The sequence below is a fragment of the Dasypus novemcinctus genome, chromosome 9 (genome assembly GCF_030445035.2).
Source record: "Dasypus novemcinctus isolate mDasNov1 chromosome 9, mDasNov1.1.hap2, whole genome shotgun sequence".
NCBI classification, from domain to species: Eukaryota; Metazoa; Chordata; class Mammalia; order Cingulata; family Dasypodidae; genus Dasypus; species Dasypus novemcinctus.
The window spans coordinates 7,533,702-7,556,294 of NC_080681.1; the positions used below are offsets into that span (position 1 = coordinate 7,533,702).

The following is a 22,593-nucleotide window of genomic DNA, read 5'->3' on the forward strand; positions in this document are numbered from 1 at the left end:
TTTCCCACTCAGCTGTGTGTCCGTCCCAGTTACCTGCATGTGCGGCCCTCATTTATCTCACGGATGTCTCCCTGGTGCCCAGCTGGGCTGTGCCAACCTCGCCCCTCTTCGTCCCAACACTGAGAGGCAGTTTCCTTCTCTCTCTCACACTGTTCCATTTTGGAAGGAGACCCCAGCCTGGAACTTTTCCCTTCGCTGAACTGTCATCAACCTCGCTGGCTTCTCTGCAAGCCCATGCAAAGCAGTGCCCCCGCGGAAGAGTCCTCGCGTGAGCCAATGGCAGGACAGGCTGTCCTCAGACCAGCAAGAGACCCCAGGACAGAGAGAAACGAATCAACACGGTAGAAAAACAAAGGTAAAAAGCCCAAGAGGACGTAGGGCAACAGGCTTAGGAAAACATTTGCCGAAAGGAGCCTTGCCCCAAGTAGCACAGAATGCTTCCAGACGGCCCTCGAGTCTTACCTGAACCTCCTCTGTGCGAGCAGAGTCATTTCCCAACAGGGGCTCTCCGGTGGGAGCCTGAATGGTGACAGATTTTTCTGACCCTCTGCCATCTTTACTCCGAGATGATTTGTGTCTCTCTCTATTTCTCTCCCTGGGGAGGGAAAAAAAAAGACAACCATCTAACACATTTATGCCACATCAACTGGACTCTCTCTGGTCCATCAAAATACATTATAAATTTTATTTTGAATTTGTGAAAATTGTGAAATTTTATGAAACACATGGAAATTTTATGGAATTCATGAATTGATGAAAGACTCTACACGCAAACTGCTTCAACCCACTTGTCACCACCTCCCTACAAGGAGTACGCTCATCTCATTCTCTACTTATACTTTCTTTCTGCCATTCCAATACCCGAAACAAAGCCTGAAATTGTGAATATTAAATCTTCTGTAACTAAGGCACATTTTAACAATCATTGACTTGATTTGGTTATCATATACCTAAACTAAATTTTGGGGGCTTTTTTACTGGGACATCGCTATAGAGTATCTAAGCTCTAGTTTGTCCCCAAAAAATCTGGGACATACTGTTATCCTGCCCTTTTGGACAAGAAGAGAAGAAAGGAAATTCTAAACCGATACAGAGAATCACTGACTTTCCAGTCCCACAAATCGAAAACTAAAAGTCATCCCATAGGGTTTTAGTGAACTCAAAACACCCATGGCAAGAAACAAAGGTGAGACAGATGACACCAAAATAGGTGTGTGTGTTCACACAGTTTCACCCCAAATGAACTTTCGGCATGATCTCCTGGGGCAACCATGAGCCTCCCTGCGTGGGTCAATCTTGAAATTTCAGAGGGTATCAATCACAGTGACAAAACCTAGAGACCACAAACTTGGGCACCCAGCGATTCCAGAGTCCTCAGCTGCCACCAAGTCAGTCAGTGCCACCGGCTGTCCTCACAGGCCAGCCTGACACCTGTCCTCCTTCCCCCAACCACTGGCCTTCACTGCCATGGTCTCCAAGGCAGGGCAGAAGGATCATCTCACCTGCAGACTATGCAGACTGTCAAATCTCAGCCCAGAATAGAGATAAAATCTAGGGCAGGTTATTCAGCTTCTGAGAACCTCAGTGTGGCAGTTTGATATTGCTTATGAATTCCAAAAATAGGTACTGGATTGTGTTTGTAAACTGGTCTGTTCCTCTGGGCGTGCTAGACTGTATTCGATTCAGAGGTTTCACTTTTACTTGATTAAATCAAGATTAGGGCTTTTGTTTCATCGCGTCATTACGGGCATGCAGGGTTGAGTACCCAGCCCCATGGTGGGGATAAAACAGATTCTCACACAGAAGCAGATATGCAGGAAGAGTGTGCCGAGGACACAGCCCCGGGAAGAGAGATGAGCCTGATAGTCTACAGCTGACCTTGTGAAGCGATCAGAACAGCTGAACTTGGAAAGAAACCAGCCCTGGGGAGAGAATCGAGCCTATGCCAGCCTACAGCTGAGATCAGGAGAAGCTGGGCCCACGGAGCCTTAAGAGGAAGGCTGAACCCTTGCAGATGTCACCCGCCATCTTGCTTCAACACGTGGCAACAGATGTGGGTGAGTGAGGAAGTACCTCTTCTGGTACCTTGAGTTGGACTCTTTAGGGCCTTATAACTGTAAGCTTCTACTGCAAATAAATACCCTTTATAAAAGCCAACAGAATTCTGGTACTTTGCATCAGCACCCCTTTTGGCTGACTACTACACTGTTTCCTCCTCTGTGCAATGGGGATAATGATAAGACCACATAGATGAGGTTATTATTACTGCTATTAGCCAACACTAAGGAAGGATGGTATGCTCACTGTAGTGGGAAGCATAGTAAGTGTACCTTGGGGAAAGAGATTCAAAATGAAATGTGAGCACACCGCCAACCCCCATTCTCCTCCCTATGTGTGGCTCCATTAACCTACTACTCAGTTCTTCCTTGGGAAACAAAACCACAGGCAGGTTTCCCGTTGTCCCACTTTACCTCACCAGGACCTCCCTAGGATAAGCACTGCCTAATGCCTTCACAGGAGGGAGCCTTCCCCCAGGCCCTGGAAATCTTCTAGTGACATCAACTCTGTCCCTAGATCAGATTTTGTCACTACACTCCATGGCTGTGAGTTTAGAAACAGATGTGTTCTTGTCAACGCAGTGTTTTCTCACAACCGGACAACGGAGAAAACAGAGAACTCGGTCACATTTACCCAGACTCATCTTATGATGCCAATTGCCTTACTCCCCACCTCAATTTTTAGAGCACTTTGCTAAGTGCTTTACTCTTTTGAATTCCATTCAATCCTAACAATAACCCTATGAGGCCACTATTACTCTCCCCATTTTACAGGTGAAGAAGCCAAGGCTCACAGAGGCTAAGAGCCCTCCTAAAGTTACAGTAAGTGGCACAGCAGGATTTTAACCCAGGTCTCTTGCCACAGCCTCAATTCATAACCACAGTAATTTGAAGAGCAACTAGAAGACTTCTACAGCATAAACATCCCTAATGCTCAACCTTACACCCTTAAACTCGACAAACTACTACAATAGGCCTTTGAACTGGCTGGCAGGAGTCATGACTGGACTGTGACTTGAGATGACAAAAAGCTGTGCGCCCAACACTCTCACAGCCAAATGCAATCATGGCAAAAGACATTCACTGTGAAAAGTGATAAATTTGGGGGGGATTTCCAACATGCTTAGTCAATCTTCAGAATTTCAGAGTATTAGGCTGAGTCTCCTTCTGCCAGACAGAAGAGGCTTGCCCTTCTATCTCACCATCTCCACTTTTCCTAACTGTTCCCACATTTGTCACTCTCTGCCACTGCCAAGTTACGTGTTCACCTAAACTGTCCACTATTCACTAGTCCCACCAGGTCAAATACTGTGATAGCAAAAATTCTACTGGAAATCAAAACTTTCTCACCGAGCGCCAATTCCTTGAGGCTTCACACTGCAGGGCAGAGGCTCTCGTGGGAAACACCTTCTCTCCGGCCCTGGCCATTGCTCCCGAAACCCCAACCATCCCAAAGCTGGCCCTCAAAGGGCCCAACAGGACCCAAATAAGAAACTGTCTGACAATGTTCCCAGTGACACCTGAAGTAAACCAGGTAAGACCTAGGCTCTGACACCCACGGGGCGCTCATCTCTGGGGCTTGAAACCCTAAATGAGGGCTTAGGTTTAACTGCAGACCTGCACAGGCAGAAAAACCACGAGGTGCTGAGTCAAGAGCCGATCCCACACCCAGAGGACTGGTCTGGAAGGGAATAGGAATCTGCATTTTCTGCCAGCACTCCAGGTGATTAGGAAACAGGCAGCCCAGGAGCCGTGCCCAGGGCTCTCCCACACAAGCCCACGTGGCGGGGACCGGGACAGGCCTGAGCTACTGCCTGGGAAGTCGGCCCGTCTGCCTTTTGTAAAATGCAGCGTCACGCCCCGTACACAGCCGGGGCTCCACGACAGGAGCCATGAACGAATGCTGAGCTGTGCACGCAGCTCCTGTATAAACCTATTACTAAGCCGATGAGGCTGGGAGAGAGGCTCAGTGTGCAGTGGTGACAGTGACGACCACAGCCTCCCATACACTGTGAGAGGCCGACGCAGGCATGCCCTCTCACCTCAGCACCAGCGCCAGCCAGCAGTTCGTACCGGGCCCTGTTATCAAGGGCACGAGACCTGTGACGCAGCTTTTATAAAAACCACCGGCCCTGGAATACTGCTCCAGAAAGGTCTTTTATAAAAACCACTGGCCCTGGAATACTGCTCCAGAAAGGTCTTTTATAAAAACCACCGGTCCCAGAATACTGTTCCAGAAAGGTCTTTTATAAAATCACCAGTCCCGAAGTACTGTTCCTGAAAGGTCTTTTATAAAATCCACACGTCCTGGAATACTGTTCCAGGAAGGTCTTTTAAGCCAAGCCAGGGCTCAAAAAGTTCATGCCTTCCAGTTTGTGGAGCTACGAGTTACCCCACGGCCGCTCGGCCGCAACAGGCACCCAGACGTGCATCCCTGCAGCTCCAGGTGCAGTCACTCGGAGTGCCCTCTGTGGCAGCGTTCCCCGTGACCAGCACAATCAGCCCGCAGACGCGGGAGGCCAGAAGAGGAACTCTGCTACCAAACCGCCGAAGCAGGCGCTGGGAACGCGGGCACACGTGTCTTTTTCCAGCTCTGCCCGAGTGGTCTGCGTCACCTTTGACTCTGCCCGGCAGGTGCGCTGGCCATGGAATTTTCTGTATCTTTATCTCTGCAGGTCTCCGCCTAACGCCTGCCCAGATGTTGGTGAGTGTGAGAGAGGCGGGCAGGGCGAGAGGCACCGTGGGGGTGGCCTGAGCACCTGTCTGGACCTGCATGTGTATGTGTGAGCGCATCTACTCGGGCACCTCTAGACCTCGGGGACTGACGGAAAACCCTCGTCGCAATGCCAGGATCCCTGCCAAGTCCCACGTGGTTCCCACGGAAGGTCAGCATTTCCCGGGAAGATGAGTTAGACTGTTCCTGTTGACTGTCTATTTCTATTTGGGGAGAGCGGGCCCCACCGACCGCTCCTCCCTTTCCTTCTCCACCACCGCCCACCACCTCTGTTTCCTCCCCACTGCGGGGGGGCCCCGCTGGCCGCGTCCTCTCGGCAGTGCCTGGGGTGGGAGGGCTGCTCGCAGCACAGACTCCGCCCCAGCAAAAGCAGATTCCTCAGCACAGGAGGCCCTCTTTTGCACTAGGCATGTTGGTCGCACGGGTTACTCTACATTTCTTCTTCCCCCTCTGCCGTGTACTCTAACTCCTGCTGCTTTCCATCCCACACCGCCCAGTGGAAAAAGCAACCAGTCTGACCCAAACCCCGCCAAGGGCACCCACCAGCCTTTTAACTGCAGGCAAATAACATGGCCTGTCCGAGCCTCAGTTTCCCCTCCTGTAGAATGGGTACACCACCGCCCACCTGGAACTGCCGTGAGGACAGGAGATAGTGACGGGGACGGACCGAGCAGGCACAAGGAGATGCTCCTTACCGTTCTGGTACTGGCAGCTGCAGCACTGAAATCGGGGAGCTTAGGCTCAGCCCAAAGGTTAGCCGAGGGCTTCTGGGGTCTGGACCATTTTCCTGGCAGGCTAACTGGAGCCTCTGCAGGTGGCAAGCTCCACCAAGCCAGGCCACTGACCTTCTTGTTAGAAAAGTGTCCACTGTCATCTGCCTGGTACCTCCAAAGATGATCACAGTGTGACGGGGCACATCAAATTTGGTGCAATTTATTATTCCTCCCTGAATTAGATTTCTACTGAAATGACCAAAAAGCAGGTCCCCCACCCCTACTCTTCCATTCAAATCCCTGACAAGTCGTTAAGCAGAGCTGGTTTCCCTGGGTGAGACACTCACTGGCTGGGTCCAGGGGCCTGCTCCCGAGCCTGGGGGCAGGTGCCACGACTGCCTAATACTCTTGAGCTCCGAACAAGTGCAGCCAGGCACGTATGAGCCACAGATCACATCCTTCACCCACAACTGCTACATCCAACATCGCCGGGATCATGCCCTTCAGCCAGATTCATCACACGTGGGTGTTGCTGTATTTTAAAAGTACAAGCCGGGAGTACTTTGTCGGGACACCTATAAATCCCTAATGCCCCTCCCCTTTCCTCAGTAGGACGAATTCAGTAACAGTTCTTGATTAACTGATTAAAAGTCTCAGCTTGCATTATCATCTGCTAAGTCCTTTCCACATGGGTGGGATAGCACCCACGGTTCTGCATGCTGTTTTAACTGAAAGTCAGAACCTCTTAAAGCTACCACGAGAGCACCGGGGCATCCATTTCTGGGGCCCCAAGAGGTCCGGGGACACAGCAGAGCCGAGCAAAGGGCCCTGAAGCGAGACCGTCAAGACTCGGGGATCGAGCCAGAGACGGCGCCTTCCCAGAATTCTCCCAGCTGTCCTCCGTCATTCACCCCCAAGCCCCAACCCACCCGAATTCCTACTTCCGTCACTGTGGGGTGGAAAAAGGAAGCTGGGCACATTGACCAGGTTAAGTGCATTCTCCAGGCATGTCCAAAGAGTTGATGCTTTAAAACAGCAGCTTCGGGTACTGTGTCAGTCACCTGTTACGTTTACCCACTGGTTTAAACCTGTAATTAAACTGTTATCACCCAGGGTTTCTGACCTTCTCAGAACCTGTGCTCTGGCACGGTACTTGAGGGCCTCTAGCGCTCTGCCAGCCTGACAAGAGGTGCTTGCCTGGGCCCCCGGACAAACTCATTTACACCTTCTCCCAAAATTTTATGATTTTAAGTACATGAAAATTTAGAAAATAATGAAAACTCAAAAAACAAAACAAAACAAAACCATTCAAGGGACATGCACAGGCTTGAGTTGATAGTCATCTTATCAAAGCTGTGTACGTAACTATTATAATGTACCAATTCTGGAATCCTGGATTTTAGAACATAGTCTCATGGACGTTTTTTCATGTCATTAAATCAGGGGCTCTTAACCTGTTTTGTTCCACGTACCCCTCTGCCAGTCACGTGAAAACCACGGACCTCTTACTAAGTCCACACTACACTGTGTATTATTTAATAAATATATCATACCTGCACAAACATGTCCCCACGAGAATAACATTTTTAAAAATTTCAATTCATGCTCACAGACCCACCCCCCGATTAAGAACCCCTGCATTAAATAATCTTTGAAACCCCTTCCTTTATCTTCTTTTTTGCCATTCATTGTTTTTTAATTACAGAAAACATACTTGTAAAACACTGAACCGGTACAGAAATATAAAGTCCAGAGGGAAAGCTCCCGTCTTCAGCTGAGCCCCTCCGGGGCAGTGTGGAGAACGCCCTTCCCGCTTCTTTCTGTTGTGTCCTTCCACAGGAACACAGGAATAAATGAGCAAGTAAATTGCATACGTATACATTACACACAGCCATACTCATATTTACTTACCTACGTATGTGTCTTTCTCACTGCTGTTTCACACAACAAGATCCCACTCTGCGTTCAGCTGCGTGCACGGGGACTGCTCGGCCAGGCTGGACCACGCAATCCCCCACTCCCCAGCCCGCGCTGGGCTGCGGGAACCAGTGGGCCAGGCATGGCTTGACCCTTTGGGCCGGGGGCCTCCCAAGAGGGTGCTAAAGCGCCAAGGTCATTAACAGAACCAGAACGGCCCCTGCTCCTCCTACCACATGTGCTGTTCGGCCTTCTGCACGCGTCATCTTACAATCCTCTCTGCACCCTGAAAGGAGGGTGCAGGCTGCACCTGTTTCTCAGATGCGCAGCCAAGGTGGCAGCAATTTCACCAGCTGTGTTAACCAGTACAGCAGCACCCAGCCTCTCACGGCTTCCTTGGTCCACTCACTCCCTCCTCAGCGACATCCTGCAGGCACAGGGGCGCCCACGTGGCCCTGTTCATTTTACAGAGCTGGAATCTGGCTCCACAGCCAGAGAGGGCCCCCCTCACCCAGGACTGCCTCGTCAGCGCCCGGGTCTGCTCAGCAGGCAGGGCGAGGCAAGGCAGCAGGCCAACCCCACCGGTTCAGGGCCGGAGCCTCGTGCAAACACGGCCCGGGAGGTGAGTCAGCAACTTTGGGCGAAAAGCAACCGACCGACCGTCTGTTTTTAAACTTTCGTTTACATTCTTGGTAAAAGCTCTGGGAGAGCAACCATCCGCGGGCTACTCAGAAATGACAAGCATTTTGACGGCAGGGAGAAACTTGAATTTAAAATCAATCGTGAGAAATTGAGGTCACCACCCGTAACGGCAGCTATAAAATGTAAACTGGTGGCGCGGCCCCGCCCAACGCCTGTGAAACGCTCTTACAGCTGAGCTTCTCACGCGCCCGCGGATCCAGCCTCCAGCCCGGCCTGCCGGAAAGGTTGTCTGAAAAGTCCTGCCAACCCCGAACAAAACGCAGAGCCATCAGAAGCTCACATACCCTTGTCGGTGCGACTTTTTCGAATGACTCGAATAGTAAGAATAGCCAGAATATGTAGATTCGGTATCCATAGCAAAGGAGGGCTGGCTCTGGATGAAGCAGCAGGCACTGGCCAGGATTCTCCTGCGAGGTAGACGACTTGACCTGCTGGACCCCTGAACTCTTCTTCAACAGGAACAAATTCTGGGAAAAGGGGAAAAACAGGTATCAGCCTTCGAGGCGACCTCCACGGGCTGGGCGGTAAAGGGCCGCATCGTCCCCGGGCGGCAGCCTGCTCCCGGATCTCTGTGACGGAGCACGTGGCGGCCAGAGACGCGCCTGAACTCCAAATGCCCCGGCCTGCAGCGACAAGCTTCCCGGGTGGGAGGGAGCCGGCCGGGGCTGAGATAGCCAATCCCCCGCCAAGAGCAGGAGCCCGGAGGGGGCGTGGCCCTGGGCACCTGTCCATGTCCTGAGCACAGCCTCGCCCTACGGGGTTGAGGCGATGGGAAGTACCCCCCCACGCACACCCAGACGGCCAGCTGGCTGGTCATCCAAACAATCACCAGGACACCTTTTGAGGATTTGGTCATAGTTTCCACTGGTCAATTAAAAAACAAAAGTTCTGAGTCTCTCTGATCCAGGTATCCTAACTCCTAAGAATTTATCTTAGGGAACTAATTTTTTTTCTTTTTTTAAAAAGAAAACCATTACATTACATCCCAACCAGAGAACTGGATAAGAAAAATGCGGTTAATCCACCCGAATACTGTGCAGCTGCTTGATGTGGATAATGAAGATGATTTGTACCATATAACGGCAAATTTTAAAAAGCAGGATATGAGACTGCAACATCGAACCGAAGTTACAGTTACACCATAAAAAATCACTTATGGAAGGCTGAGGATTAAAGGGATCATCGGAAAACGAAAGCAGGTGATTTATTCGTCGCAGGAGCCCCCGATCTTTCCCCCTATTTCCACTGGCTATTGCTTTGCAATAAAAATAAATTAGAAACATTTCCAAATACCTTCCTTTCACCTGCGCCCCCACAGGGTCGCTCCTGGCCTCCTGGACACTGAGATTCACAAGTCGCCTCTCCCTGCACACACCCACCCCCCACCTTGCCAGAAATGTCTCCGTCCAACCGGCTCCTTCCCCAGCCCCTCCCGGAAGGGGATCTGCAAACAGCCGGTGAGGTAAGTGTGAAGAAAGCACAAAGGCGCTGCCGGGCCATCCGCCCCGTCCCTCCAGGAGGTGAGACAACCAGGCCGGAAGGCAGAGACCGCCGCTCGCCAAGTGACCTCAGACAAGATGAGGACCCCCGAACCCTCCGTTTGTTCTGCACAAAAGTGAGGCCCGCTCACCTAAAGGGTCCTTGCCACCGCGCTCCGCAAGCCTGACTTCGCTTCTGGGCCAGCGGGAGCCCACCGCCAGCAGGGATCTGCCCCCGCCTCGTGCAACCAGGGATGCGGCTCGAGCCTCAGTTTCCTCCTGCCTGCTTGCTTGAGCCTCAGTTTCCTCATGTGTAAAATGGGGATAAATCAAACAGCCACTGTCCTCACAGGTCACCTGAAGATACCGGGACACAGAGCACCCAGGTGGATTCCAACCTCGGTTTTCACTCCCTTATTAGCACTGTGACCACAAACTGCTGGGCCTCTCTGCACCCCCCTCAGTAAACTGTGAATAGCAGGTTGCTGTGGTGACGGAGGAGCAGGCAGTCATGAAGGGCCAGCACCGGCTCCGGGGTAGAAGGGAGCCCCAGGCGAACTTCACGTTTCAGCGCTGTGGGAATGAAAGCCGTGGCTATCAGTACTGACTTTACCTGACCTAAAACCCGATGCTCTCCTTGTATTTCCCAGGAAGAGTATGGAAAAACTGCAGTCCCCTTCTCACCGCCGGAGGCTGGCTGTGCTATGGCTTCTTGCAGTCAGCAAGAACTGGGCTCACATCTCAATCCAAGGCTTACTAGCCAGCGGTGTACCTGAGCAAGCTGATTTTCCTCTTGGAACCTCAGTTTCCTTAGCTGTAAAATGGGTATAAGGCGACCCCCAGCATAAAGAGGAAATGTGAGAACACACACAGTGGGCATTTTTCAAATGTGAGTTTTATTCTCAGACATATGTTCGCCTTCCTAGGAGACTCAAGAGCTCGCTCATCTGCCCCGTCCCTGTCACACGAGCAAGCGCAGGAAGGCTATGAGTGGGCTTCCGGCCCCTTAAATTCTCATTTCCTTTCTGCTGCTCTCTGCTTCTTACGTGGCAGACGTCAACACTAGAAGGCCAGCCAAGCCCTCCAGCGGGCCCTGAGCACAGCCCCTTCCCCTGGCAGCCCCTCTCCCAGGTCCCTGCTGGCCTGCAGACGCTAGAGCTCGGCTCCCCGGTCCAGCTCTTCAGGCCCCTCAGCAGCCCTCACACCTCGCACACCTGTTCCTGCCTTGCCCCGTAACTAGGGCTTCCCGTTTCCACCCTGCTTTCTGGCCAGCTCCTTTCCTTCTGCACCTCTGGCTAACTGTTCGCTGGGCAATCTCGGAGGCAGGTGGCCTGGCGACCCAGGTAGGGCCTCGCCCTGAGGCCCTGGGGGCAGACGCTCGCCTCTCTGAGCTTCTGTTTCTCCCCCTGGGAAAGGAAGCCACTTAATATTCTCTCTCCCCAAGGCTGGTGTGCCGTCACACAAGACTCAGTATGCAAGGTGCCTGGCACATGGTGACCCAGGCTTCATTCCTCTTTCCTCTGCAAGGGGATGTCATTCCCGGCCCTCATTAAAAGCTCCGGGCATCCATGAAGGCACCTGCGGCAGGTCCCACGAAGTTAAGTCCCGGGCTCCCAAGAGCCCTTTGGGGAAAGGCTTAACCTACCTCTGCCAAACACCCTTGTCCAGTTTCTCTGCCATAATTCCTGCCTATTCTCACCAAAGGGGTGGTCCATACATGCGGCCGCTCCTTCCTCTGGACTGACACCTTGGATGCCCCAACGCTCCCCTGAAAGAACTCTAAATTTGCCAGGGATGCTGCGGGCCAGACTCCAAGGTCACACCCTGTCCTCCTCCCCTTAGACCTTCTCATCCATTCACTCATTACGAGACCCTGCTAAGCAAGGCTGGCGGCACAGCGGTGACGAGGACACCGCCCCATCCCCACCTCTCTGCGTCTGTTGGAGAACACCTTAAGCTGCTACTTCCCTTCCAATGCTGCCTCCCCACCTCACCCCATCCCCATTCCTCTCCTTTTGTGATTTACTGTATTATAAGCGCCTCGGAGACAGAACAGTGGTTTGCTCACCCCAGGATACCATGATCACAGTAGGTACCCCACAAAGACTTCCTGAAGGGATAAATCCCTCCTGTGTACTTCCTCCTCCAAGGCCTCCTGCTCCACTTAGGATTTTCACCACCACCACAGCTGCTCTCCAGTCGTGTCCAGTCCTATCCTCTCCACCTCCCCCTTTCAGCTGATACAGCTGATATCCGTCCAGTAGCTCCCAGCTGTGCCATTCTTAACGCTCTCCTCTTCATCCCTCACCTCCGATGGTCACCCGTCCTGCCTGGCCTCAGGGAGCTTCCCTCCCTCTCTCTGCCCCTAGCCACCCACTTCCTCCAGGCTCAGGTCAACGCAGGGCTGAACCAAATGACACACATCTCCAGGCCTCCTTGATCAAATCCAGTCTAGTCAGCGCTCAGGCCCCTTCTCACTCATACCACCGCTATCGCAGCCAGCAATTCTGGTCCAAGATCTGACCGAAGAATAAATAGAAGCAACATGAGACAAACTAATAAAACCCAGGGTGAACCCGTTTTAAAAGGCAGTTTGAGCAGAGGTAACAGCTTCAACAGAGTTAACAGAAAACATACTTGCTCTGAATCTTATCACTGCAATGATATATTTACAAGATAGTTCCCTTTGCAGGCAGAGGAAATTAATGCAACTCAGATAAGGTCAGAAGGGATCCTTTATCAGGAAAGATAAGAAAGTAAAGAAAAGGAACCAGGTTCCCAGAGTAATAAACCAGTAGAAAGCCGCACCAGCCTGAACTAGGTGAAGTTGAAGTAAGGTGTAAATACCGAGCCTCTAAGCTGGCTCGGCATCACACTCACCAGCCCCACTATACCCTGCCCAGGTGGGCAGCGGCCAGAGGGATCTTTTTAAATCTGAGCTATGTCACTTCCCTGCTTCAAACCCTTCCAATGTATCCCACTACGCTTCAAATAAGATATAAACTCTCTCGTTTGCTCTTCAAGGCCCTGCCCACCTCTCTAACGCCCTCCTCCTTCTCCAGTCCCAATTCTTTCCAACCTCAGGGCCTTTGCATAGCCCAGCCCTCACTTTACACATGCACAGCAGACTTTTACACCAATCACCCAATCTCAATTAGGCCCTTTCTCAGCACCGTGTAGTTTTCTTTTATTTCCCAGTTTTCCAATTATACGTTTACTTGTGTGATTCCTGATCGTCTGTCCCTACGATAGAGTGTAAGCTCCGAGAAGGCAGTGCCCACATCCACTGCTGTCTCTCCAGTTTGGGGGCAGCCCTCAAGACATGCAGGCCTTAGATTGACCCTGGGGAAAAAAGAGATGAACTATTCAATTCCCTACTTTTATACGTGAGGAAAAAGAGATGCAAAGAGATTAGATACAGCTGTGCAGCTGACAAGCTGACTTGCATGAGAAATCTCACTCAGAAGCACAAATTCAAATTCCAGTTACACTAGACAAAAATCTACAGCAGCCCCTTGCAGCCACTAACCAAGGGCACTCTGACTAGCTGCCTCCATTCTCACCCCCACCGTCAGCTGCCTCTTAAGAGTTACTGGTCTCTTCCATAGGGCTGGACCAAAAATCAGGGAAGTGGCTGTAGCTCATCAAGCCATGTCACAGGAAGCCAAAGAGACTGCTGCTCAGAAAGGTGCACAAATACTTTTGTCTGAGGACAGCAACTTTTTAAAAATTTTTTAATGTTACATTAAAAAAATATGAGGTCCCCATATACCCCCCACCCTCCTCTCCTCCCCCCATAACAACAACCCCCTCCATCGTCATGACACATTCATTGCATTTGGTGAATACATCTCTGAGCACCGCTGCACCTCATGGTCAATGGTCCACACCATAGCCCACGCTCTCCCCCAGTCCACCCAGTGGGCCATGGGAGGACATACAATGTCCAGTAACTGTCCCTGCAGCACCACCCAGGACAACTCCAAGTCCTGAAAATGCCCCCACATCACATCTCTTCCTCCCACTCCCTCCCCACAGCAGCCACCATAGCCACTTTCTCCACACCGATGCCACATTTTCTTCTATTACTAATCACAATAGTTCATGAATAGAATATCAGTAAGTCCACTCTAATCCCTACTCTATTCCTCCATCCTGTGGACCCTGGAATGGTTGTGTCCACTCCACCTCTATGTCAAGAGGGGGCTTAGATTCCACATGGATGCTGGATGCAGTTCTCCTGCTTGCAGTTGTAGGCACTCTTGGCTCCCTGGTGTGGTGGCTGACCTTCTTCACCTCCATGTTAGCTGAATGGGGTAAGGAGGACAGCATCTTAAATTCTGGAATTTCCAGGCAAAAATGTCAGAAAAGACCTTCTGCATCAGCCTTCATTAACAGCAAAGTGAAGATCAGTGGCCTCAAATGAGTTTTCCCCTAATGTCAAGTTCGCTCATATAAAATATACCTGACCACTACTTAAAAGAAAAATACAGGGTGCAGCAAAATCATGAGGGAAATAATATATCATGGTAATAATAGTAGTAAACATCAGCTAACCTACACCAAAAGGAAATGATAAAAGCACCAGCTCTGCCTGGAGCCATTAAGTAATTAAAGGAACTCTAGTTGGAGGGTGGAAAACTACCTGGTGAGGGGCATGGGGAAACTGAATTTAAACAGCCATTCTTCTCCCTCTCCAGTGGATGGATTTCTGGTACAAATGGTTTTATCTATGATTTGTAGTGTGTACATTACTTTGAATACTTGATTTTCAACCACATGTAGAATTCTAAAGGGTTTACTCCATTAAATATTTCTGCCACATCTTGATGGTAACATTTTTCTCAAGGCACCCATTTTTAGTTATGTGGTATTCAAGAGGAAAATGCCAACTCAAATAAATTCATTTAGAATCAACATTTTTCTTATTACAAATGACAGCCATTATCATTATTCTGGAAAGTGAAATTCCTTAAGTTAGGACTAACACATAGTATGGAAGATGACCTATGTATCATTTTTATGGAACTTAAGTTCACTTTTTGATCTATGCTGGTTAATTTTCTATTCCACCTTTAATGAATACGATTAACTACAGCTAAGTAAACTAGGATTTCCTTTTCTTCCTTGCAGTGCCCCATTATACTGTTACCAAGTTGGAAGCAAATGTCAGAAAGATCAGAGAAAAATGTGTGTATTTTAGGGAATTGACCTGGAGGGCAACAGAGTTAGAAGGGAGGGCGTGGAGAGGTATGGCAAGGTCTCCAGAACGTTCTGCTGAAAGAACCCGGGGTCTGTAAACCATAGAAGGCTCATCCAGGCCACTGACGAGGGGATCAGCAGGGCTGGGCATTTATGACAAAGCCCGTGACTCTTGCAATGCAACAGAGCTGGTGTAAATGAATGATTCTGAGCCACTATTCACAAGGACAGAAAACGTCAGCCTCATTTTACCTGTCTTGCCAATGATTTCAACTCACCTTCCAGAAGAACTGCTCTTGGCTCAAGTCATTAATTACCCCTCGAAACACCTCCAGCCGATGGGTACAGACTTCTGAAGAGCTGTGAATGGTTAACGTGTCTGCAGTTCAATAATGTGTGTTTGTTCTCGAGTGACTCCCTTCTCCTCTGCTAGATGTTGAAGCTTCAGAAAAATGATTTTCATGAGCGCTGCCTCCCCTGTCAATCCCATGGTGCTGGCTCCAATAAGTGGGACTAAGAAGGACACTGAAGCAGCGCATCAGGCTTCAACTGGTAGAGACACGCGCCAGCCCTAACTAAATCCTACCTTGTGCTTGCTTCAGCAGCACATATACCAAATCCTACCTTGTCCATCTAATGGAAAATGATACAGGTCGATGCCCAAATCACCTGCCGTACACAGCTAGTCACCCTGACCATAGCTAGTTCACGTTACAGAGATGATGGCAACGATAATCTAAGAGTTTATATTATTGAGTGCTCAGTATGGGTCAGGCATTGTTTTAAGGCATTTGTATGCAAAATCGCACTTAATCTCAGAACAAGCTGTTAAGGGAGATAAAACAGTACAGAGTGTTCTTACGCATGTACCTGAAAAATTGCTGGTAGTCTAACTCCTGTGTTCTCACTATGGAAATTTTATAGCAATGTATCAATTACCAGGATAGTTTACATAGCAGAGGGTAGGCAACAATTATAAACTGTCCCAAACCATACTGAATCCACAAGAATTCGGCAATTTTAACGTCTCCCAGGTTCAGTGTCCCAAGCACTGTGTGGAGTGGAGCAGAAAAGAAATGAGCCTGAAATAGTTGTCAGTCCTAAGGAGTTCAGAGCCCAAATGTGGAGATAAAACACAAAGTGACAAGTGCCCATCTAACCCGAAGAGCTCTTGAAGTCGAGAGTAACAAAGGGGTGGGAATACTGAGTGTGTGCTCAGGGGGGTGTAATACCTTCCTCACTCTATACTTGTTCAATCTTCAGTAGACAAGGGGACACTGTTGTTGGGAAGGAAAGTTCACATTTCCTCTATGGTTTCAGTCCTGTAGCTCAAATACACCTGGCAAGGAGACCCTGCAAACAGGCCACTCTCAAAATGCTCTCCCATTTCCCTTACACACCAAGTCACGACCAAGTCACACTGCCAACACTGTTACCAGCTAACAATGAAAATTCCACACTAGGTGTTTTCACTAATTACACTGCGAGGCACCAACACTGGGAATGCTAAATGCTCAGGGACAGGTAAAGCGTCTTATTTCTTTGATCTGTAGAGTAAGTTTCCTCCCACAAATCAAAGCCCTAACTATATCACACTGATTTAATTCAGCTCTGAAAACTCTAATTAGTGGTTACATAAAACGGCTAATTATGTCTCCCTTGATTCACAGTTTCTGCCATCTCACTTCAAGAGCCTGTGATCAAACCACCCCCTCCCCAAGGAAGGAGAAGGCTAATTAGCACTGCCGATTGGTGACACAAGTTACAATATTTTTCAGCAACCCGGTAAAATTGATAAACATGTCAGTGTATATGCCAGTCTGTACACCTTGCTAGCTTTTGGAATAAGTGCCTAAAACACACGCATTTCCATCCACAGCCGCAGCAGGAGTTTTTCTTAACAAAATGCCCCTGCCAGAGGCAGGAGCCTCACGGTAACGCGCTAACACCTCTCCGGGAGCAGCTAAAGGAGCTCGCTCACACCACCGTGGCGACGCGGGCCTTACACACGCTCCGGGAGATGTGAAAACTGAGCCCGGAGCTCTCTGCCCCGAGTCTCCCCGGCTCGCAGGGAGCCGGCAGGCGGCGGCTGCAGCCCACAGCGGCCCGACCACCCACGCGCTTCCATTCTCACCAAGCTCCACGCTTCTCGGGGCGCGGCGCTCGGGCAGTTCAAAGGCCGCAGGAGGCAGCGCGGTCCCGGCGGGCGCCTTCTGCTCCACCCCGGCGCTTTTGAAAGTAAACTCCTACCTGCCTGTTGCGCTCTCGCAAGCGCAACCCGTCTCGCCCCTCCAGGCCTCGGGAGCCGGATCAATTCTGGAAACGAGGTGTGAACACAGGCCAGCTCTGTCCCGGCTGCTGGCGAAGGGCCAGGCGGGCCCCGGGCACAGACGGTTCCCCGGGTCGAGCCCCGCAGAGGGTGGGAACGACGCGGCGCGCCCGGGTCCCGGGGAGCGCAGGGGCCGCCCGCGCCCCTCCCCACCCCTGCCCCTGCGGCGGCTGCTCCAACCGCCCCGCGTCCTCCGGGAACGCTCGGCCACTCCCAGCCGGCCGGCCCCTGCGCCCTGGGCGCACCCGAACGCGCACTCCCAAGGCGCGCACCCCCGAAGTCCAGCCGGGAGAAGAGGGCGCCGGAGGCGTGGGGAGGGAGTCCCGGGACCGGAGGAAATGGGGTGCGGCAGAAAGCACGGGACAGGAGAGGAGGGGCGCAGTCTCGCAGGGCTGGGAGAGGCGTGGGGTCCGCGGAAGCCCGAAATGGGGCTCCGTAGGCGCCGAGAGGCGATCTGAGTCCGGTGGGGGTGCAGGAGGAGGGCGCAAGGGCGGGCCGGGCCGGGCCGGGGGCGCCTCCCCGCGGGCGCCTGCACCCCGCGCTCCCGCCCGCGCACTCACCTCCGCGCCGGCCGTGCGGCTCCGCGGCCCGCGCTCTCGGCTCGGGCGGCCCGACTTGGGCCTGCGCTGGGCTCCGGTAGAGGCCGAGCCCCGCCGCGGCCCCGTGCACTGCCGCTTTCCGCTTCCTGTCCCGGCGCCGCCCCGCAGCCAGCCCAGCCCGCGAGCCCCGCGCGGCCGCGAGCCAAGAGCAGCGAGCGCGGCCGCCCCGCCGCCCGCCCGGCCCACCTGCGGCCGGGGGCGCGCCCGCGCAGCCCCCCCCCCCCCACCTCCCTGCAGCCCCCCACCTCGCGGACACGCGCGCCGGTTCCTGCTCCTGTGTGCACCGGGCCCGGGGCTCCCCGCCCGCCGGCGCCCCCCACGATCGCACGCACATTCACCCCTCGTGCACACTCATGCACGAACAGACACACTCATTCCAGTAACCCACCCTCTCCTGGCAGACACGCACACTCCCCCACATGGCCCCCCAAAATACGCAGCACCGCACACGAACACAAACATGCGTAAAATCCCACCCATTTGCCCTCACCGATGCCCAACACACTTATTCTCGTAGCCCAGGGACTAACACACAAACAGACACCCAGACAGATACACACTGTCCAAGAGCTGACCCACACAGACACGCAACACACCTCCAACCCCTATGCACACTCAATCACACACATTCACACAGCCCAGGAAATGTTCCCACAGATAACCACACAGCCGGCTTCTCCTACACATCCCGCAGCCAATCCTCTCCCTCACCCCTTCCCCCCTCCAAGCGATAGCCTTCAGGCACTGTCCTTGACTCCCAACTTTACTTTTCTAGAAACTGCCAGAAAAGCACCTCTAAAGGCAGGTAACCCTGGGTCTCAGTCTTTCTGAAGGTAGGTACCCGTGGGTTCAAATCCTGACCCCGCCAGATCTGCTGCCCTCTCTGAACTTCTTTGGAGATGTAGAGAGAATGACAAGGCTAACCATACAAAACTGGGAGACTGTGGACAGTGGCCCTGTCCAGTAGGCACTGAACAGTTGGCAACTATTTGCATGAATCGTTGCACTCTTTCTCACTTGTCTATTAAGCCTGTGCCAAGAGTATTGTGTAGGTAGAGTAAGGGATCCACAGGGAGATTCTCAAATCTGGCTGGGACCCAGAGCTGCCTACATGACAAATTCTCCAGTGGGGGTTGTGTATGATGAAGTGATGAATTCCTTAGGGTTTATCTACTGGAATAGCATGGGCAACTTAAGAAGTCTTCACAGCCTGCCTCGTCCTCATTCCCTCTCCCTCCCACTGGCTTCCCCACATAAGCCACTGCAAGCACTCAATGTGGCAGTCTCCTCACCCCAACCCCAGCACAGCACCAGTGCCCACATCCAGATGCAGGTAGCCAGCCCACTGCAGATCAAGCCAGGTGTCTCTCCACCAGAATCAGTACTTGCATGGCAAATGAAGAGCTTTGCAGAAACATGTCATTCTTCTATGAAATGTGAACCTTTCCAAGTTAAAATAGCCCAGGGACTTCTAGTTCTAGTTATGATGCCCTGAATAGCCCCAAGCTAATGAGATCCTTAATGGATCTCCATGGATAGTGATTCTAATGCACTTCAGGTACTTAGGTCTAGCTACCTTATCATGCCATGCTTTTGTGGGAAGAGGAGTTGGGCAAAATAAACTCTATTTTAGAGTAATAAAGTCACCGTTAAATGCCATTTCTTGCTCAAGTCTACCCAGCGATCTTAGGTATTCCAAGTAAACGGAAAACTTCTCAAGAACGGAGTGATGGTCTGTAGAACTTGGACGCCTGCCCTGACTCTTGTTGCCTGTCACAGAGGGGTTCAGTCTCACTCTGGGGTTCCCTTAGCAAACCCAAGTGGCTCTCACCATAACTCGAGTGCTCCAGCTTACCCTTGATGGATAATAAAGGTAATATGGTGGGTCCACCTGCCACTCATTTGTCTCACCCATTGGTTCCAAACTCAGTTTGGGGACTGGGATACTATGTTTTGGGTCCTTTCTAGGCTCCAGTACAAATGTCCGTTCCACAAATCGATGCATGTATTTCTCCTTCCCTACCCATTCTCACAGCTCTCCCAAGCCCTGAAATGGCTCCCGGTGAAATTCTTCCTGTCTGCCTAGACCCGGCTCAAATGCCATCTCTTACTCAAGGCCTTCCCAGGTCTCCAACCAGAAAGCTGTCTTTCCTCCATTCAAATTCCCATAGCACTCTGGATTTTGTGCTCCTGCTCTAACCTTGTGTTGGTTATTTGTATCTTATCTCTTCAATCACATGTATGTCTTATTTCTCTTTTTTTCTACTTTCCACATAGCAGTTGCTTTTAAAAATACTTAGCCAATGAATAAATGGCTATAAAATACTTACTGCCTTTGGGAAGCAAATAATCTTAGTAAGAAACAGTGTAATTGAAAAGAGATGACATATACACACGAATTAGCCAACAATAAAAGATAATATATAAGATGCTAAATGGACTAAAAGCCCACTTTTTAAGAAGTCCTTTATCCAGCCTCAAGAATCCTGATACACTCAAAAAAACAGGAGTTTAGTGAAAAAGGCCTCTGATCAACAAACCAGATTGTACGCAGTCCATGCTTTGAAGATTATAGGCTTTTAATGTCAGGGAGTCTCTCAGACTCTCACTTACCTACTATTTACTCTAGTTTTACGTACAACTCTAATGAGCTTCAGCATCTGATTGCTGAAGTCACTATACATTAGAAACAAGATGAAGGAAGTTTGCCTCAGGGAGACCCTGGACCCTGCAGAGTGTGGGTCATTGTGAGGGTTCTTTAATTCCTGCTGCTCCTTGCTTGTATACGCCCATAGCACAGAATAGTTAGTGTCCGTAAGGATGCCCTGAGTTGTTCAAGTTTAGGTAGATACTCTGTACACAGTATTCTATTTAAGAAGGCAGGGGAAACGTGAAATATGTATTAGAAAGATTTCCTCCAAAATGCTTGAAATGTTCAAAAACTGATTATTTAAAGGGTCACTCTGTAAAATCTACCTGTGTGTAATGTATGTGTATTGGCTAATAATGTCAGTGATGAGGTGCTAAGCTGTGGGCTCTCATTGCCCAAGGAAAGGTTCACGCAGGTGTACATGGTCAGGAAAAGCTTCCTGGGAGGGTCAACTTGTCCTCACCTTGGGGACTTAGATGGAGGACAGTAGCAGGAACAATGACTGGCCTTTTGCAAGTGCTTAGTAAATACATTGAATGCATGGGTAAATAATATTTCCATTTGGAGTGTGATCAGGGGTGTGGAGAGAGCAGTGCCTGGTGTGATGGCCAAGGGCAGGGAGCAGAACAGTTAGGTCCAAGTAGAAGGGCTCATGCTGAGACACGGGGGGTTCAAAACTGAGTGGCTTGGATCAGGAGGTAGAGAGCCACGAATCCAACACTGGTGCTTGAACTTTTTTTGTACAGGCTCACAACATGGTTCATTCATTCCAAAACATACATTCAGGGCCAGCTGCCTGCTAGGCAATGTGCTAGCTACTAAGAACACGTGCCTAGATAATGTAACATTATCAGAGAGGCAACAATGTAATCAACAAATATTTACTGAACACTTACTATGTGCCAGTCACTATTCCAGGCTCTAGGGATGTATCACAACAGACAAAAGTTTCTGCCTTCGTAGAGTTTATATCCCAGTGAGGACAGATGGATAAACGAGTGGCATGTATAGTGTGTCAGATGGTGATGAGTGCTAAGGAGACAATCAAGCAGGAAAGGAGATGGGAATGCGGTGTGGGGGTGGAGGGAGCAGGCATCAGTGTCCTGGAGGAGCTCTGGCGGGACTGGACGAGGCCTCTGTAAAAACAGTCTATTGTCCTGCAGTAGAACAGGACAGTGCTGTGACAGAGAACAGGGGCCGGAAGGAACGCCCAGAGAGGAGGGCTGCTCTGCCTGCGGAAGCGCATAACTTCACCTGGGCGGTGACCCTGAGACCAGAACTTGAAGAATGAATGTTTGGCAGGCAATGTGAGAGGAAGCATTCTGTGCAAAGGCTCAGAAGTGTGACCGAGTTATGTCCAGAAAGGCGTATCTGATGGTGGTGTGCAGTGCTGCTGAGCTGGGGGAGGGAGACTGCCGGAGGCGGAGGCGGCTGTAGCCCTGAGGCTGGAGGGCTACGGGCCTAAAATGCTGATGGTGCTTGTTACCAGGAAGGAAAGCAAAGCTCAGAGTGTGCAAGCAGCATGGCTCTTTGGAGGCCTGCTGGCAATTTAGCCTGGAGAAGTCATAAAGCGAGGAAGCAGCCCTGGGGTGGGCGGGAGAGAGGTGGAGATGAACCTGCAAGCTTCTCTTGGGGCAGACAGAGCCCAGGACTCCCAGAGCCTTATATGGCAGGACGAAAGGTTTGGAGTTCATCTGTCAGGTAATGGCCTGACATGGAGAGGAATAAGCTGAACAGACTTATGGATTTGGAAGATGGGTCTGATTGCAAAGTGGAGAGAAGATTGGTGGGAAGAGAGAGTGAAGGCAGGGAGACCAAATAGGAGGCTGGTGAGATGTGAGGGTCAGACGTGATGAACGGGCCTGTCCTAGGCAAACCTCTGCCACACAAATGGGGAACCATGAGGAAGAAGAAGTTCAAGGAAGAAAGGTAAGTGCAGTTTTAGGCACGTTGAGTATAAGGTATCTGTGTCAGACTGGGTTCTCCAAAGAAGCAGAACCAATAGGAGATATACAATGAGATTTATTTTAAGTGATAGGCTGGCAGGTCCAAACTCTCCAGGGCAGGGAGGCAGGCTGGATACTCAGACAGGATTTTATGCTTCCATCTTGGAGAAGGCTTTCTTCTTCAGGAAGCTTGTTTTGTTCTTAAGGCCTTCAGATGACTGAATGAGGTCCACCCAAATCAACGGATTGTAGATATTAACCACATC

The 22,593-nt window shown here is 50.9% G+C and overlaps 1 protein-coding gene across 1 annotated transcript in view; it reads right to left on the reverse strand.

The window, feature by feature from the left end:
- Window positions 1-17,827, reverse strand: part of VANGL1 (VANGL planar cell polarity protein 1) — a 67,315-nt gene extending 49,488 nt beyond the window's left edge. Inside the window, exons 1-3 of the mRNA XM_058302999.2 lie at window positions 17,693-17,827; window positions 8,408-8,590; window positions 463-595 (exon numbers count right to left, since the gene is read on the reverse strand). Coding sequence (XP_058158982.1) covers window positions 463-595; window positions 8,408-8,478 — 204 coding nt within the window. The 5' untranslated portion in view covers window positions 8,479-8,590; window positions 17,693-17,827. The remainder of the gene's footprint in view (window positions 1-462; window positions 596-8,407; window positions 8,591-17,692) is intronic.
- Window positions 17,828-22,593: the final 4,766 nt, after the last annotated feature.